The following is a 17339-nucleotide window of genomic DNA, read 5'->3' on the forward strand; positions in this document are numbered from 1 at the left end:
CCCCCCCCAGCTTGGGGCCTGGGCAGCAGTCCTTCAGAGGTTGATCTTTGAGAAGGGGCAGGAAGGGGGGGGCAGCTTGCAATACCCAAGGGGAGGGGTATGTCTACAGGGGTCCTGCTCTGACGCAGCCAAGGGGCCCTCTCCCCACTTCTGTGGGGCAGGAAGTGCTGTGTGACTGTGGGCACAATGCTTAACTTCTCTGAGCCCAAGTGGCTGCAGTTTTGCAAAATCCTGGGCATCCCTGTGTGATGGCTTGTGCCAGTCCCAGGGATAGCCGTGACCCACACAGACCATACCTCTTGGATCCCGTTGGGGGTGGAGTGGGGGCAGATGATCCAGACAGACAAGAGTTGAGGGGCCTCCAGAGAATTACTGTGTTTACTCAGTCCTTGCAGAGTCCTCCTTCCCTAACCTTTGATGTGTCCCCTCTACCCTGTAGACTAGGCCTGCATTTCCCTCCTCCTCCCTGCTCTGTTCCCAAAGGCAGACAAGCCTGGGACTTGGAACCTACCAGAGGAAGTGGCCTGTCAGCTTGTACCCGGCCGCCACCAGCATCTCCACCCTGGGCTGACATGGGAACCCCCCTGTCTAGCACCCGGTCTTCTCCCCTCCTCCAGCTGAAGAGAGGCCTGGAGCCTGGAGACCCCATCCCAGTAGTCCTGTTCTTCCTTCCCTTCCCAACTGGAGGAAGAGGGGAGTTCTCTGCGCCGCAGCCCCAGAGAGCAGCCCTCTGGGAGGGAGGTTCATCTGGAAGCTGCCAGTTGATTTTTGTGTTTATTTGGGGTGTCTTGGGTAGAGCTGGGAGTCCAGCTAATCCGCTTTACCAGCCAGGAGGACATGGGGCCTGCTGGGCCGGGGCTAGAGTCAGGGACCATGCCCCCACTGGTCTGACGTGAGATTCCGATGGAAAGAGCAAGCCTGTGCCAGATGCAAGAGGCGCGTGCCCACGGGGGTCCTGGGTTGTTGGCATTTTCAGACCCCCCAGAATCCTCATGCTTGGGACTGACTCCTTAGGAGCTGGGATCCGCAGGTCCCTGGCCTTCCCCCTGGACTGTGTGCTGCACCTGACAGGGCCCCGATCACCTCCAGTGTCTTGGGTACAGAAGAGGCAAAGCCTGGGTCCACGGCCACACGGCACATTTGAGGAGGACACCAAGTCAGGGCTGCTAAAACCGGGGTGGGGACAGGAGCAGTCGCTCCTCCTTCACCTAGAGAACCCTCCAGGCGTCCTCATGTGCTCACATGGGTAGAAGATCCGATGGCCCAGGTTCCTTGCTCTGTGGAGTGGGCTGTTTGCGGACAGGAGGGGACACTCAAGCAGGAAGTGATGTGAGCAGGTTCTCCTGGTCTTCCTCACCCCTGCAGAGCGCTGTAGCGGCCCCCAGTCCTGTGATGGGGAGCATGGCCCCCAACGACGCGATGGCAGCAGGCCCCATGGCACCCGGCTTCTTCCAGGTACAGCCAGGGCCGGTGCCCCTTGTTCTCCAACTCAAGTGGGCATGTGTCGGAGGGTGAACAGCGTGGGCCATGATGGGCGTGCGGGGGTCCTACGGGGAGAGGCCCCGGCAGGCCGCAGTTGGTAGGGGTTTGTCCGCGAGGTGGGCATTTGCACACAGGCCTTGGTGGCGGGGGCAGGGAGCGGCCGCATGGGCTGGGCCCCAGTGCAGGAGAGGGCGGGGTCTGTGAGATTGGCCTGCGTGGGCCTGGTTGCTAAGGGCCTCGGAGCATGGCTCTCTGAGCCGTGGGTCTTGCCCATGACTGTTCCCATAGGGCCCCTCACCCCAAAGCCCGCCTTCCACTCAGGGGAGTGCAGGGCTGGCCCACCCTCCCGCCTCCATGGCGTCCCCTCACCCTCCCTGGCCAGGCTCAGCAGGGCCACAGAGAACAGTGAAGCTTCGGTGGACCTCGCTCTTCCCAACCCACCTGGTTCTGTCCTCCTAGGGCCCCCCCGGCTCCCAGCAGCCCCCCCACAACCCCAACGCCCCCATGATGGGGCCTCACGTTCAGGTAAGGACCTGTGATGCCCCGCCCCTTTGCACACGCACATCCCAGCAACTTGAGCCCCCAGCCCCACCGCACTCACGCACCGGGCACTGGCTGGCTGCAGTTTGCTGGCTGGTCCTGGAGGAGGGGGCTGTCCAGGCTGGGGGCCTGGGCACTGCAGGAACAGGGTAGCTTTGGGGGGTGAGCGGGTGGCGGGAGGTGCTGATCCCCGGCCCACCTCTTCCAGCCCTTCATGTCACCGCGGTTCCCAGGGGGCCCCCGGCCCACCCTGCGGATGCCGAGTCAGGTGAGAGAGGGATGAGGGGAGGGGGGGCAGGAGTTGGGCCAGGGTGGGGGTACCCACGCTCAGTGCTGCCACACCCCCTCCGCAGCCTCCCGTGGGCCTCCCCGGCTCCCAGCCCCTCCTTCCTGGCACCATGGAACCCTCCCCGCGAGCTCAGGGTGAGTAGGGAAGCTCCAGCTGCTGCCACCCCCCACCCATTAGGACCCCAGCTCCAAGTTCCTCGTCCCTGCTGCCTCCTGGTGCAGAACCACCCCCCTCCAGCACATGTCCACACTGGGGAGTGTTACTGGCCTGAGCCCCCTTCCTTCTGCCCCCCCCCCCCAGGGCATCCGAGCATGGGCCCCATGCAGAGAGTGACACCTCCACGGGGCATGGCCAGCGTTGGACCCCAGGTGAGGGCTGGGCCAGGAGAGGGGGTGCGCTTCCAGGGGGCTTCCCCCAACACCTTGGCCTGCACTCACAGCCCTTTTGCCTTCCCAGAGCTATGGAGGTGGCATGCGGCCCCCACCGAACTCCCTTGCCGGCCCAGGCCTGCCCACCATGAACATGTAAGGCCCTGAGAGACCCCTGGGGTGTGCCCCCGTAGGCCACCACCCAGCTTCATGGCCCGGCTCTGCTGGGGCGGACTAAGTCTGCACAACAGCTCTGGTTGTTTACTCTGCATTGGGTGGGGAAACTGAGGCCCAAAGGCCATATCCCATAGGATATGGGATTTGAGGGCTGACTAGAATCCATCCCTGGTTACCAACTCTCAGCCAAACTCTGCGGCTCTTCGGGCCTGTTTGGGGGCACATGGGCAGGGTGGGGGATGTCACAAAGTGTGTCGGGGGCTGTGTGCCACCTGGCCTCACCCCGGGGTCCCCCCACTGTCTCTTCTAGGGGCCCTGGAGTGCGAGGCCCATGGGCCAGCCCCAGTGGAAACTCGGTGAGAGGCGGGCTGGCCGGCCAGGGGAGGCTGGGGGGTGGGTTAGCGTGTGGGGGTAGAGTGGACTGCTCACAGCTGCCCTTCTCCCCAGATTCCCTATTCCTCTTCCTCCCCCGGCAGCTACTCGGTGAGTGACGAGGGGGGCTGGGCCACTTGAGCCAGGGGGGCAGGGGTGATGGTTGGCAGATGGGGGGGTCGTTCTCACCTGCTGTCTCCTTCCTTGTGCAGGGACCCCCAGGAGGAGGAGGGCCCCCTGGAACACCCATCATGCCCAGCCCTGGAGGTGCTGCAGCCTGGGCGGGGTACAGGGAGGGGTGTGCTCGCCTGGAGAGATCCTCACACCCCATCCCCTCACGCACCGGTATCTCCCCCAGACTCCAACTCCAGCGAGAGCATGTACACTATCATGAACCCCATTGGGCCGGGCGCCGGCAGGGCTAATGTGAGTGGGGGGTTCCAGGGTGGGGGCTGCGGAAGGCGGTGGCCCCGCTGGGGGTCTGGTAGCCCGAGTCCCACGCTGCCCGCCCCCCCCCCCCGCCCGCAGTTCCCGCTCGGCCCTGGTCCGGAGGGCCCCATGGCGGCCATGAGTGCAATGGAGCCTCACCACGTGAACGGATCCCTGGGTGAGTGGGCGTCCCGGGACACGCACCCCACGCCCCAACCCCGCTGCTTCGCGAGCCTTTTGCGCCCCCTGGCGGTTGCTCCTGCCCCTCTCCCTGGTTTCTCCGCGGGCGTCCCCGTTGCACCCTGAATCTCCACGGGCCTCTCGCTGGCAGGGGAGGCGTGGGGGCGGGGGGAAGATTCCAGTAACTAAGCCAGAAGTGCCATCACTGACCCCCGTCCGGACCCTCCATCCAGGACCCCCAGCGGCGCCCCAGCGGACTGGGCCCCGGGGACGGAGGCAGGACCCCGGGACAAGTTCAGGGAGGGGTTAGTTGACCCTGGGCCGGGGTGGGGGCGGGGGATTGGTTCCGGGCCTGGCGCAGGCGCATCTGAGCCGCGGTCCGCCGTCTGTCGGTCCACAGGCTCGGGCGATATGGACGGGTTGCCGAAGGTGAGGGGCCGCGCTCCTGCGTGGGGCGGGGCCTGGGGCTCCCTGGGTGCGGGGATGCGGGCTTGGCCAGAGCTGTGCGGGCCTAGTTGGGGTTGGGCGGAGCGGTGGGCAGGGCCTGGCCCGCGGGGCGGGGAGTCCTGCGCTGACCACGGCCGCCCCCAGAGCTCCCCCGGCGCCGTGGCCGGCCTGAGCAACGCCCCGGGCACCCCGCGGGACGACGGCGAGATGGCGGCCGCCGGGACCTTCCTGCACCCGTTCCCGAGCGAAAGCGTAAGCGACTGCGTCGACTCCCCCCCCGCGGCGGCGTCGGGCCGGAGGGGCCTGGCGGGCAGGCCCCGGCGGGGCGGCCGGGGGGCCAGAGCAAGACCGTGACCGCGGCGGGCCAGGTGGGGGGGCGGCCGCGGCATCCTTCCCCTCCCCTCTCCCTCCTCCCCCTCCTCCCGCCCTAATCTCACCGGCCCCGCTTCCCCGCCCCAACCTCCACCCTGGGACCCGCACCCCAGGGCGGTCTCCCCACGCATCGCCACCTGTCTCCTTCCCTCCCTCCGCCCCGTCCCCCATTCTCCCCGGGGGGGGCGGGTCCCAGCGGAGGCCGGAGCTGAGCCCGCCTCCGCGCGCCACCCCCTCGTCTCTCCGCAGTACTCGCCCGGGATGACCATGAGCGTGTGATGGGGCAGCAGCCCCTTGCCCACTGCCAGCCTCGGCTTCTGCCCAGTGCCCCTGCCTGGGACCAAGGTCCAGGGGCTCGGGCAGTCTGCTGGGTGAGGGTCTGAGGTCACACCTCGGGCGACTGTACTCCATCCAGTTCAAGGATTGGACAGCTGGGAAGCCCGGCACAAAGGACTCTCATTTTATAAAAAAAAACAAAAACAAAAAACGCAAGGACCTCAGAGACGTTCTTTCCTGTATAGGCCCTTCCTGTCATTTCTATTTTGTCCCAGGGGGCTCCTTGGGGACCTCCTTTCCCCTGGACAGCAGGGGTGGGCCCCATCAATAAATGTAACTTGGTTTTGGTTTTTGGTATCTGGTCTCAGATTTCTTCGCTGTGGCTTGTAGCCACAGCCTCCCATCATGGGGTTAGGCAGAGGCCTCAGGGTTCTAGAAGTGTCAAAAGAGTTGGGGCATCAGTTTCTGAAGGGTAGGTAAGAGTCTACCACGTGAAAAATGGAGATGGGGCTGGAGTTGGGGGGTGGTTAGGGTTAGGTTGCAGGCGCCGAGAACCTCCAGGTGATGCTGTGGCTGAGAGTGGCACTGGCTTTATTGTCTTCAGGGGTCTTGGAAGGGTTGGGTTCTGAGGGGCAGTGGGGACGAGAGTTTTGGGGGAGATGGATGGCCACGGCCTTAAGTGGTGGGCATCTGGGGTGCGTCAGCCTGAGAGTGCCCATTGGCATCCCCCGTACAGCAGTTGGGAGCAGTTGGTGCTGGGCCTTTCTTGCAGGGCAGAGGGCAGGTGGCGACCACAGGCCCCCCTCGCTTGAGGCCGGGGCGCTCCATCTTGTGTTCCAGAAGCATGTGGTTCTGTGGCGGGAGCCCCACACAGGCCCTGGGGGGAAAGGTTGGGGCTGAGTGGGGCCAGACCACGCGGCTGGTGAACCCCACAGCCTCCAATCCCAACAGTCCCTGTGCCGAGGCCGCCAGTGGACATTCGGGCCTCGGATGGGGACCCCAAAGCCGGGCCCCACCTGAGGATATTCTCGATGCAGCTGCGCTGGCGGAAGAGCGCATTGACCACCGGGCTGCCGGGCGGCACCAGCGGCGCCTTGAAGAGGAAGCTGAGCAGCGACAGCACCGAGTGGAAGCCCTGCGGCTCGGGGTCGGCGTCCGTGCAGAAGCTCACGCGCTGGCACAGCTCGGTCAGCAGCACCAGGTCGAGCATGATGGGCGCGGCCAGGAGGGAGTCCTGCAGGGCCGGCGGGTCAGAAGGCGGGGCAGGGCCGGCGGGCGGCCCCACTCCTGCCCCGGCGGGCCCCGCACCTCGCACGTGTTGTGCAGCACCAGCGTGTTGGTGCCGCCCAGCATCAGCTCCGAGGTGTACTCGTCCAGTGCCCGCTTGCTGTCGCCCACATACGGCACGTACTTGATGACCACCTGGGGGGCCCAGCACGAGGTCACAGGGGTCCCCCCCCCCCCCCCCCCCCCGGGGCGCCCCCCCCCCCCCCCCCCCCGAGCGGCCTGTGGCCCACGCACGCAGTGGTCGGGCTCCTGGCCGGGCGCGTAGAGCACGGGGTTGCTCTGCACCATGTCGTCCACCACGCTGCTCTTGGACACCTCCTTGGAGCGGAACTGGGGCGGCGCCGACAGGTTCTGCCCGTCGTTGTTGCCCAGGTGGTTGTAGCTCACGATCGACATGGTCTGCGGGAACAAGGGGTCCCGCGGCAGCTGCAGGCCCCGCGGCGCACAAGCCCCGTGGCGCGGGCTTGGGGTCCAGGCCCCCCCTCCTGAGCTGTGCACCCCCTAGGCCCACGCACCTTGAGGCCAGAGCCGATAAGGAAGTCCACGAGCACGGACTTGACCTTGGTCTGGCCTGACTTGAAGTCGTCTCCACCCACGAAGACACGTCGCTGGCGGGCGAGCTCGAGCGCCCCAGGCACCAGCGTGTTCTGCGGGGACCCATTGAGGAAGGCGCAGCCCTCCAAGATGCTGGCCACGGCGAAGAGAGTGGAGGGCGACACCTCCAGGCCCAGCTGTGGACGTAGGTGGGCGATCAGTACGGAGGGGTCCTCTGGGGCTGGTCCTGACCCCTCTTCCCAACCCTGGATGCACTCACCTGGATGGTCCGCAGCAGGTTCTCGGCGGTGTCATTGAGGCCTGGGACCACTTCGCAGAAGCGCTCCGTGTTCGCTGTCCACAGCACGATGACTTTGTCTAGCCCAGCACTGGACCGGAAGTCGCGGATGTCCCTGCGGATCTGCTCCAGCTGGGCGGGGAGGGAAGGAGGCTGTACAGGCCCTCGATCTGGGGAGGTCTGGGCTACTCTTCCCCAAGTGCAAAGTGAGGTCTGGAACCTCAGGATGCGAACGAGGAGACAAAAGGCCAATAACGCAGGGGGTCCGGGGTTGGGGGGGGTGGGATGGGAGGGGTGATGGGATGGGAGGGATGGTGGGTGATAACTCGGGGCGAAAGGCAAGAGCAACAAGTGGCAAGGGATACAGGGTTTGGGGCGGGGCCGCACCTGCTGTGCGCGCGTGCCCAGTATGAGGTTGTCAGCGCGCGCACTCTGGTTAGCTGCGATGAACTCGGGGATGTAGACAGAGGGCCGCGGGCGCAGGGCCTCCAAGTGCGGCCACAGTTGCTCCTGCAGCCCCCAATCCAGTACCTGCGCGCGCCGCATCGCCTCAGCCAGGTTCAGCGACGATATGTCCCAGCCTGGGGCGGGGGGGGGGGGGGCGGGGGGAGGGACGACACACCCCCAAGCTCAGCCCAACCCGGAAGGTGGGCCCCTCCAGGCCCCGCCCCCCACCCCGCCCCCTGCCTAGGATCCCGCCCACCGTCGAACACGAGGTCGTCGGGTGCCACCATGGGCAGCAGGGCGCTGAAGGGCACGAACACTTCCTGGCCGTCGGCGTCCAAGCCCAGGCTAACGGTGCCCGCCTGCGTCAGCGAGCCGTAGTAGTTGGCCTCCTGGGGGGCGGCAGGCGGGGCGGAGTGAGGTGGGGCGTGGCGTGAGCCACTAGCCGGCCCGGGCCCCGCCCGGCACCCTCAAGCTCCGCCTTCCTTCTGGATGCCTCAGCTCTGTGCTCCTCGCCAGGGCAGAAGTCGCTCGGCCTTTGGAGGTCCCCCCCACCCCCGAGAGCCCGCCGGCACCTTAGGCTACGCCCCCGGAGGTTCTCCTCCTTCGTAGAGCTCCGCCCCCTAAAGGCCCTTCCCCCTCCTGCAGGGACTCCGGCCGAGCCCCACCCGACCCCCCACCTTGCGGCCGGTGCGCGTGGGCCAGGATAGGCGCAGTCGGTTGGCCAGCACGGCAGCGGTGAGCGTGGAGCCGTTGTTCCCGCCCCAGCCGACGAGCATGACCCCAAGCCGGGGCACCTGCCGGGCGGTCCGAAAGGTGAAGCGCGTGGACGTGGGGTATACCTGGGGGCAGGCGGTGCAGTGAGCCTGAGGCCACAGGCCCTTCCTCCCTCACAGAGTCTTCGACGTTGGGTAATTCCCGTCTCCTCCCGGCTCCCTGGTTCCCCCATTCCCACCCCCCCACCCCGAGTCCCTTGCCTACCTTGAGGACACTGCCCTCGCGGCTGACGCACGTTGTCCGGTACTCGTACTGAGCCTCGATGGCGTCGGGGCCGTAGACCACGTCGGGGCTCTCGACCACGAAATCGGCTGTGGCCTCCATCGCGGAGAGCTAGGGGCGCAGGGTGGGCAGGAGGTCAGCGGGGACAGAGAGCCGGCGGCCCGAGCCGACCGCGGTCCCTAGGGAGCCCGCACCACGCCCCGGGGCCGCACTCACCGGCGCGGAGTCAACTCGGACAGTGGCGGACGGCGAGGGCTCGGGGCGCGCGAACTCCAGAGAAAAGAGCCGCGGCCCCGCCCCCGCCCCGCCCCTCACCCCACCCGCGCCAGGGAGGAGGGGCGCGCGGGGAGGAGGGGCGCGCCGGCCTAGGACTCGGAGGACTGGGAGGACTCGGGTTCAAGGCCCCGTAGGCCCGAGTCATCACTGCCCTTGGGTTCCCGCCCCCCCCACCGGGCGCGGCCGGACGTCCACGTGGGCTGCAGACCCCGGCCCGCGCACCGGGCGCGTGGATTCGCTTCGCACCACAGCCGGTTAGGGCGCGCGGCCACTTTCCCTCATTTTACGAAAGAGGACATTAAGGCTGCAAGAGAGCGCCAGGCCCAGCCACCAGGCAGGAGGTGGAGCTGGGCAGGAGGGCTGGGCACCTGGGTCCGAAATAACTGCAGTGGAAACGAGGGTCAAAGGCTGAGCCAGGGCTCTGACTCCACAGCCAGGCACTCCTCCAGCCTGGGCCGCCTCCGCCTCCCCCTTCCTGAGCAGGACTACCCGCCACGCACTCCCGGCAGGGCTCACACGGTGTGTGTAAGGGGCGCTGCGAGGCCTCGGTTTCCCCACCTGTGGCGGGAGGGCTTGGCAGGGCCAGGCTGGAGGGGGGCCAGTGCTCGGTGAGGAGAGGAGGGGAAGGGAGGGGGCAGGACCAAGGAGGTCAGCTGGGGAGGAGCTAGGCAGGCACAGCACTGCGCCCCCCTAGTACCCAGTGATAAGGGAGCGTGGGAACCCGGAGGGCGGGCGGGCGGGGGCGGCTCCCCCAGGAACTTTCCAAAACAAGCGGCCTCCTCCGGCTGGAAAGTTTCCACCACTGGAGCTGACCCAAAAGGTGGATAGTTGGGAACGCTCGCAGGAAACATGGTCAGGGCCTGGCCTTGGGGGCTGGGGGCTCCAAGACTCCGGTTCCAGGCTTTGCCCTCAAGGGACTCCAGTGTGGGGGAGCCGGAAGTAGACTGGGGCACCCCTAGGCAGAGACAACTCAGAAGTAGGGTCTGGCAGGGCACGTTGCCTGGAGGAGGTGGCTGCTGGAAGGGGTCTTGAGATGCAAAGACATCTCTTATCAAGAGATATGAAGAACTGCCCAGGCAAAAACCTGGGGGAGTGGGTTCAGGGGCAGATGAAAAGGTGGCCAGGTGGGAGGGGGAGAGCAGCAGTTTGGGAACCAGGGCAGACCCTCAAGGCTGGGGACAGGGAATATTGTGTACCAAATATTTGGGTTTTGTCCCTGGTTTCTGGCTGGAGATGGAGTTCAATCGCCAAAGGCTGGTGATTTCATCATACCTACATAACGGAACCTCCGTAAAAACCCCGAAACCGCACGGGTTGGGCGAACACAAGAAGTGTGGGAGGGGGGCACACCTGGAGAAGGGCATGGGCTCCCAGTGCCGTCTCCACACCCTGCCTTCAGCACCTACTTCCATTTGGCTGTTGGAAGTGTCTTCCTGAGCGCTGGGAGCCATTCCAGCAAACCTCGGAGGGAGCCGTGGGAACCCCTGATGTACAGCCAGTTGCTCACAAGCATGGGTGGCCAGAGACTTGCGGCAGGTGTCCGGAGTGGGGGGCGGTCTCATGGGACTGGGCCCCTAACCTGTGGGCTCTGATGCCAGCTCCAAGAGCTGAAATACAGTTGGTGCCAAGGGACTGAAGGGAGCTTGCGCCTCCGAATGCCAGGTGACCTGGGAATGTGCCAAGACCGGAAAGGCCCCCAGACCCAGCCCTGGGGAGCCTGAGTACTCAAGGGGCAGCCTGTGGGAGGTGCCAGGAGGAGGGCGAGGGCAGAGCGGTCCGCTGGGCACCGGACAGTGATGGCAGGGATCGCCTGGGTGTGCAACATGGGGGGACTGTGCTACCTGGCAGCGACTGGGGACCTCTGTCCCCACCGTCACACAGGCTCCTGAGGGCAGGGGCAGGGCTGTCTCCGTCACTAAGTGCCAGTGCCCAAGCGGAGCCTAGCACACAGGAAGGGCCGTGGGATCAGAGTGCTGGCGGGATGACAACCAGGGACGTTGGCCAGCCAGTGGCAGGGGTGAGCGGGCGGCCCCAAGGTTGTGAGGTTGGGAAGACCTTTCTGGGGCCCCTGGGGGGCTGGATTTGTGGCATCCTTGGCTCAGGAAGGATCCTGATTGGACCCCCTGCGGCTAAGGTGCACTCAGGGAGTGATGGCCATGGTGCCTGTGGGCAGTGTGAGGGGCTGCAGGGGAGTCTGGTGATGGGCCTGGGGGAGCACGTGGGCAGGGCAAAGCTGGGGCTTGGTGGGCTTCAAGGGAGCAGACATTGGCCCTGGACCTTGGGCTGTGGGGATAGAGATGTTATCCCCTAAAAGCCCGGTGTGGCCAGGCTGCCCAGGGAGCATGGTACACTGTGCCCCACCAGGCCCGCGTGACCTTGTGTCCTGCGCCCCTTGGATTCCCGGGCCACCTTAGAACTCGGGCCAAGGCTGGGCCCAGCGGGGCTGTCCAGGAGGCTAAGGCCCAGAGCCCCTGACCCCTGGAGCCCTTTCATCCCAGGCTTATTCTTTGTCTGTTTTTCCTTTTGAAAATAAACACCCACCCCCCACCCCGTCCTTCAGGAGCAGGACCCTGACCCCTGCCTTCATCTCCTCACCTGAAGCTTGGGACAAGGACAGCCGTCCCTGTTGGCATCCTGGGCCTGGGGGATTCCACTGGGCCTCGGCATCCCCATCCCCATCATGGGCGCAGGGGCAGCCCCAGCGAGCCGGCCTAGCGGGAAGAGACAATAGAACAGGGCCATCACTGCTGTCTTCCCCAGCTGCAGCTCATTTCCCCAAGGAAGGGCACTCCCCGGGCCCCATGTGGCCCTACTACTGCTGGGGGCTGTGGCACTTCATTAGGCCCCTGCTGGACCTGGTCTACCCTGTCCACACCTGGGGACACAGCCCTGCTCATATACCCACCGTGGCTCCCCACTGCCCCCATACCCCCAGTCTTCATCCTTTCCTATGACCAGGCGGTGTGACCTCATGCCTCGCACCAGCAGGGCCCACCGCCTCAGCCAGTCAGCTTCCACCACCGCCGGCCTCCCTGCCACCCCCCACCCCCTGCCTGCTCATCACCGTGGCTGCTCCAGGGCCAATCTCCTCCTGACCCCAGCCCACCCCCACAGGGGGCCAGGAGGCCCCGGCTGTGACAGACACAAACGGACCCAGGCACTTGGGGCTGCTAGGTTCAGTTCAGTGAAATTTATTGTAGGTTGAAAAAATCAGCATTCACCTGTTTAGTGTACAAAAAGGACACTAGATCTTTTAAGAAAATATTAGGAAACTGAAGACGCGGATGCCTTTCAATCGTAACATTTTGGCAAAAGTGAAAAGTTCTTGTAAACACCAACTCCATGGCTCAAAATAGTTTTTCTCCACAGTACAATATTAAAAGGGGGGGGGAACACAGTATCAATAAGTTAGACCATATTTAATCAGCTAGAACTTTTGTCCATCAACCCCCAAAGCACAAAACTTTTCTTAGCTTCATAATTCCTTAAAAGGAGAAAAACAACAACAACAACAAAAAAAACAACAAAAAGCCAACAACAAAAAGGAAATTCAACTTAGAGTCCCTTGAACTGGTTCCCAGGGCAGAGGGCCGGGTCAGCCCTCCGGCTGCAGCCTCCTTAAATAATCCTTCACCCGAGTCTGCATGTCCGGCTGAGCACATGACATGGCTGTCTGCAGAACTCGGGGGTCCCTGGGGCCCGCCCCCCCCAACTCCATCCCAAATGAAAAACAAAACAACAGCTATTGAAACATGAAGGATCAGTTCCCTTGGTGCTCCGGGCATCCCAGGGGTCCCAGGGCAGGAGCCGGTGCGGCGGGGCGGGCACACTGCAGGTGCTCCACTCGGCGCCTGCTCTTTGGGAAGCCATGAGGAGACCTCCCCGTGGCTTAGGAAAATAGACATGTCTACCGAGCATTTCTGCTCTCCCTGCCTCACTAGTGTGGGCGGCAGCACCCCCCACCTCCCCCAGCTTGCGAGCCCCGGGCTCCAGGTTGCAGCCACTCCCTCCGCCTTCCCCAGTCCTGGGTGGCTTTGCTGAATGTGGCCCTGAATGTGAACACACGTCTCAGGCCCCACTGCACGCCGGCAGGGCCCCTCACACACACACACACACACGTACACGCGTGCACACGCGCATGTGTGCGCATGGTCCCCCAACACTTTGGGGGACACTAGACTAGGCACAGCTACTAAGCAGCAATTATGGTATCCATGGATCCCATGCCCCCAGAGCGGGCGGATAGGGCACGTTTTCTGAGCTCACTCTCGGGGGGTCCCCTGACCCCACCGACCCCCAGCCCCTCCCTGAGTGCAAACCCTGCGGTGGCTCTGCTAAGATGACCCCAAGACCCACAAGCGGACTGAGGGATGGAGTGAGGTCAACAGCATGGAGACCACTCGGTCTCAGCGCGAAAAGAAAAGCAGCAGCAAAGGGGGAGATTGAGAACATGATAAAATAAACTCCGATACCGCCGCTGCAGTGGGAGCTCCGGCCCAGAAAGCCCCCACTGACCCCCTACAGCTGAGGGCCTGAAATAGCGGGGCAGGCCTGGTGGGCCGGGAGCCGTGTGGCCCGCAGCCCTGCCCCTGCAGCTCCCAGCAGCTGCTCCGGGGCCAACTGGAGTTCTCGAAATAGACCTGGGCGGGCCTCCACCCCCTTCAAGCAGAGACCCCGGCCTGGCCTGGGCGGGGAGAGGCGGGGACTGGAGGGAGGGCCCAGGGCAGGAGCACAGCCAGACCCCAGCACAGGAGGCCAGCCGGCTGCAGCCCCCCACCCCCGTCACCCCCTTCCTTGGGTCTCCCCTCAGCCTTCAGGAACAACTCTGAACTTTCAGAGGCATCTGTAATACTGCAGGAAGGACACAGGGCGGCATCTAGACCCTGGTGTCCAAGGAGGGGAGGCACAGGTTTAGAAAAGACGCTTTCTCTCTCATACAAAAATAGACGGAAGTCTCATAAGCAGGAGCTAAAAGTGGCTGGCTTTGTATAAAACTAGAAAAGGCAGGCAGGCTGGCCTCGGAGTCTTCCCTTGAGGGGATGCTGGAGCCCCTGGGGCTGCGGGCCGGAGAGGAAGTGGGCTTCCTGAACAGCCCATCCCGGGTGGGGGCTCCTCAGGTGTGGGGGGCCGCGGGGAGTGGGATGAGACGCCGGCCACCCCACCTCAGTCTGTGAGCTGAGGGCACCAGGTCTGCAGGGGCTCCCCTGAAAGCCGGCGTTGCTGGCTCAGATGAACGTGTCTTCCTCGTGTTTATTTTTTTAAATAAATCTCTTTTTCCGCTCCGTAGTTCCCCCCTCCCCCCGCCCCCAGCTCCCCCGCCGTCCAGAACGGTCAGCCCGGCAAGGGGAGCTGGCCTGGCGAGCCAAGCAGGACCTCCTGCCCCGTGGCCCCAGGCTAGGGCCAGGCCTGCAGCTGCCGCTGGTCGTACTCGGCAATGAGCCTCTTGATGTGGGCCAGCTTGCTGTGCAGGTACTCGCAGCGGTGCTTCTCCTGGCTGTAGTTGGTGTTGGTCTGCAAGAGAGCGCCAGGGCTGGGCCACATCCTCCACGCAGCCGGCCTCCCAGTGCGCCGCGGGGCCGGGTGCTGCCTGGTGTGGCGCCCGCCCACCCACGGGCCGCCCTGGGCTCCCACTGCCCCTGCCTGTAGGCCAGTGCCCACCACACAATGACAAGGACCCTTGCTCTACCTCAGGACAGAGCCCCGGGCTGGTGTCCCTCCCCAGGCCCCATCCTAGGAAACAGGGTCACTGCCAGGATGAGGGCGGCCAGAGGCAAGACTGTCATGAAGCCTCCTTCCTGGGCTGGGGGCCTGGCTGGCAAAGAAAAGCCCTGGCGCACAGGGGCACACACGTGGTGAACCGGCAGCTAGTGGCCTTCGGAGCAAGAACTGATAGGGCCCTGAAGAGGCATTCCTGCCCCTGGGGGTGGGGAACTTCAGCTCCTCCCCTGACCTTGGAGGGAGCTCCAAAGAGCCTGGGGGCTGCAGCCAAGGAGAAGTGGGAGTGCTAGAGGGTGCTTTGCTGCAAAGGGAGATATGGGCTGAGCTTCTCAGCTCTAAATCGAGGAAGGGGGGGTGGGGCAGGAGCTGCTCTGAGGACCTGAGACCCCCAGCCCAGCCAAGGCCCTTCTCTAGTGCTGCTCACCTTGAGACAGCTTCTTCTGACCCCACCCCACCCCCCACTAGGGGTGGAGACTTACCTTTTTGATTTTTCGATATTCCTGCAAAATCTGCCCCCGAGTAGTCTGTAGGAAAAACAAAACAGAAAGTACACAATGCCCTTGCCTGCAGGAGACCCCTACTGAGTGACCCCTTCTCCCCTGATAACCTGTGACCTGCATAGTCACCACCAGCCTTGAGACAATAGTCTCATCATGGCCTGAGAGAAGCTGACCAAAGTAAAGAGAGACAGGCTGCGGTGGGAGGGGAGGATAAGCAGGGCAGGAGGTGGGGGAGGTTGCTGGGGCAGGGGCCCAGCCTCAGGGACAAACACAATGGCCAACACAGCGGGAGGGAGGAGGCAAAGAGCAGGCTGGGTGGCCTCCTTCCCTCACACCCAGCTGGCCTGTCCACTGTTCAAGGTCAAGCACAGAGCCCCCCCCAACACCTGGGGGTGCAGGGCGATATTGGGGAATATCCATGTGGGGGCTGCAGGAGGGAGAAGAGCAAGACCCCGGGATTCCTCCGTCCCAGACCCTCAGAACCCTCATCGCTCCTCCAATTACGAGCTGTTTCCTCTGGAAACCAAAGTGGTCCCCAAGAGGGGAGACAGACCTCAACACCCCAATTAATCAGACTAGCTCTGAAAGGTGGCATGAGGGGAGGCTGGTGACCAAGGGTGGAGCTCCCCCCCAACCCTCACCCCCAGCAGTGAGCTCCCAACTTGGGCTGGCTTGGGGAGCCCACGTGCCTTTGATCAGAGGGTGAGGGGGCCACAGGGACTCCCCAGCCCCACCCCTGTGGCTCTGACAGCATGGGTGGGCTGTGAGCTGCAGAGAGGACCCCAGGCGCTCTTGCAGGGCAGACCCATGTGACCCAACCCTATAGGGCCTGGCTGTTTCGATGGCTCTGAACACAACTCCTGCCCCAACAGGTCATCTCCCCCCTGCGGAGTCGGTCTCCAGTGTCCCCACTGCACCGGAGGCCGAGTTGGGCCCAAGAGCCTGTGGACTCCCACGGCAGAGCCGCAGGGACAGGCCCGAAGCACACCAGCAGCCAGGGACAGCTGCGAGCCGGGCTGGGACACGGAGAAACACTGGCGGAGCACGGCGGCCTCCTCACCTGGGAGGGGTTGGAAGCCTGGGGCTTGGTCGCACCCACGAGAAGCGTCTCACCCAGGTCGGGTGCCGGGCACGGGGACGCGGGCACACTGCGCGGGGCGGGCAGTGCGCGGGGCTCTACCCCCCACTCTACCTCGTACTCCTCAGAGCCCTGGGAGAGCTGCCGGAGCTGGGCGTCCAGCTGCGTGAACCGCCGCGTGATCTGCTCGATGCGCGCGTGCAGGTCGCGGTACTCGCTATACTCCGCGTTAAAGTCGTTCTTGTAGCTCTGGCGCTGCTCCGAGGAGGAAATGGTGGCGTATTTTCTGAGGAGACGGAAAGAGGGGCCAGCAGGGCTCAGGGGGCCGCGGGGGAGAGGCTGGAGTGCCCATGGCTGCCGGGCGGCCCCACCCAGGCCCCACCGTGGTGGGCGACTTCCTGGCTCCAGCAGGAGCCCAGCCTCGAACAGGCTGTGGGGCTGAGAACTCCCACACGCAACCATGCAGTGAGTCCGCCCGCTGCTGACCTGCAGTGCAGGGGAGAGTGCGGGGCTGGGAGAGGGCGGGAGGCCAGCGAGGGAAGTACTCACAGCAAGTAGTCGGGGGTCTCTGAGGTCGACGTGGGGACGCTTGAGCTGTTGCAGGTCCCGTTCAAACCTACAAAGAAAGAGCAAAAGGTCTGTTGTCTGAAAGACATGGAGGGATAGCAGAAGGGGAGTCAGGATGGGCAGAGGGCCACCTCGGGGGGCCTCACGGGACCCAGGAGCACCGCAGCCGAGCACAGCGGGTGTCCCCGAACCACAGTCGTGGGACGTGCAGAGAGCCCAGATGGTGCTGCGTGCAGGTTTTCAGCAAGCAGCTGCAAGGACAAGTTCATCACAGGGCCAGCGCCTGGGCAGCCTGGCCAGAGCCTGACCCACCCAGAGACCCTGCTGCCTCTGCTGAATGGTCATTACTCTAGAAACAAGCAAGCCCCTCGCCCAGCTCCGGCCCGGCGGGACGGAGACAGAGGGCCGCCTGGGAAAGTCCTGGCTCCTGCCTGCAGCCCAGGCCACCCACGAGGTGGAACTGGAGGGCACGGGCCTGTCCACGGCGCTTGGGGGCACAGTTGGCCAAAACGATAATCTAGCCTCTTCCCCAGGGGCTTCTTTCCCAGCACAGAAGAGATTTTATCACCGTGCAGTGTACCCTCAGCACATACGGTGCCCCCTTGGAAAGAAAAGCAGCCCCCCTGGCAATCCCTGCGCCGCAGGACTCCCACCGACGGATGGAGCACACGTCTCCCACCTCTCGGGGCGGCAGCCCAATGAACAC

The 17339-nt window shown here is 64.5% G+C and overlaps 3 protein-coding genes across 12 annotated transcripts in view; 1 reads left to right on the plus strand and 2 right to left on the minus strand.

The window, feature by feature from the left end:
• SSBP4 (single stranded DNA binding protein 4) overlaps positions 1 to 5282 on the plus strand; it is a 14850-nt gene extending 9568 nt beyond the window's left edge. Inside the window, exons 5-18 of one of the 8 annotated variants that reach the window (XM_032412466.1) lie at positions 1366 to 1455; positions 1942 to 2007; positions 2231 to 2290; positions 2376 to 2445; positions 2612 to 2679; positions 2768 to 2835; positions 3167 to 3212; positions 3304 to 3339; positions 3441 to 3495; positions 3587 to 3654; positions 3757 to 3835; positions 4238 to 4266; positions 4429 to 4536; positions 4906 to 5282. In XM_032412466.1, the coding sequence (XP_032268357.1) occupies positions 1366 to 1455; positions 1942 to 2007; positions 2231 to 2290; positions 2376 to 2445; positions 2612 to 2679; positions 2768 to 2835; positions 3167 to 3212; positions 3304 to 3339; positions 3441 to 3495; positions 3587 to 3654; positions 3757 to 3835; positions 4238 to 4266; positions 4429 to 4536; positions 4906 to 4935 (873 nt within the window). In that variant the 3' untranslated portion in view covers positions 4936 to 5282. Of the gene's footprint in view, positions 1 to 1365; positions 1456 to 1941; positions 2008 to 2230; positions 2291 to 2375; positions 2446 to 2611; positions 2680 to 2767; positions 2836 to 3166; positions 3213 to 3303; positions 3340 to 3440; positions 3496 to 3586; positions 3655 to 3756; positions 3836 to 4237; positions 4267 to 4428; positions 4653 to 4905 lie in introns of all 8 variants that reach the window. The other 7 variants (XM_032412463.1, XM_032412468.1, XM_032412464.1 and 4 more) reach the window with 7 other exon arrangements.
• Positions 5283 to 5393: 111 nt separating this feature from the next.
• Positions 5394 to 11782, minus strand: ISYNA1 (inositol-3-phosphate synthase 1). Of its 2 annotated transcripts, none has more exons than XM_032412454.1 (11): positions 11366 to 11782; positions 8477 to 8605; positions 8176 to 8337; positions 7755 to 7887; positions 7439 to 7632; positions 7034 to 7183; positions 6735 to 6950; positions 6454 to 6618; positions 6241 to 6354; positions 5949 to 6166; positions 5394 to 5809 (listed from the first exon to the last, which is right to left on the minus strand). In XM_032412454.1, exons 1-11 carry the CDS (start codon positions 11510 to 11512, stop codon positions 5608 to 5610), a joined length of 1830 nt encoding a protein of 609 aa, XP_032268345.1. In that variant the 5' UTR covers positions 11513 to 11782; the 3' UTR covers positions 5394 to 5607. The 2 variants fall into 2 exon arrangements, with proteins under 2 accessions (XP_032268345.1, XP_032268346.1); XM_032412455.1 differs by lacking the exon at positions 11366 to 11782 and adding an exon at positions 8711 to 8776 and having other exon boundaries at positions 5395 to 5809.
• A 133-nt stretch (positions 11783 to 11915) lies between these two features.
• The window catches only part of ELL (elongation factor for RNA polymerase II), a 69975-nt gene continuing 64551 nt past the window's right edge, over positions 11916 to 17339 (minus strand). For both annotated transcript variants that reach the window (XM_032412452.1, XM_032412451.1), the window contains 4 exons: positions 16616 to 16682; positions 16181 to 16352; positions 14968 to 15012; positions 11916 to 14281 (listed from right to left, as the gene is read on the minus strand). In XM_032412452.1, the coding sequence (XP_032268343.1) occupies positions 14165 to 14281; positions 14968 to 15012; positions 16181 to 16352; positions 16616 to 16682 (401 nt within the window). In that variant the 3' untranslated portion in view covers positions 11916 to 14164. The remainder of the gene's footprint in view (positions 14282 to 14967; positions 15013 to 16180; positions 16353 to 16615; positions 16683 to 17339) is intronic.

Source organism: Phoca vitulina, unplaced genomic scaffold, assembly GCF_004348235.1.
Source record: "Phoca vitulina isolate PV1807 unplaced genomic scaffold, GSC_HSeal_1.0 scaffold13, whole genome shotgun sequence".
Classification (NCBI taxonomy): domain Eukaryota; kingdom Metazoa; phylum Chordata; class Mammalia; order Carnivora; family Phocidae; genus Phoca; species Phoca vitulina.

Bases quoted from the DNA above. Each gene is read 5' to 3' on its own strand.
- ISYNA1 (XM_032412454.1), bottom strand. From the start codon at position 11,512: ATGGCCCTGTTCTATTGTCTCTTCCCGCTAGGCCGGCTCGCTGGGGCT. The intron at 7,888-8,175 runs GTGGGGGGTCGG...GCCGCCCCCCAG, and splicing joins CCACGCGCACCGGCCGCAAG to GAGGCCAACTACTACGGCTC. The intron at 7,184-7,438 runs GTGCGGCCCCGC...CTCCCCGCCCAG, and splicing joins TGGGCACGCGCGCACAGCAG to CTGGAGCAGATCCGCAGGGA.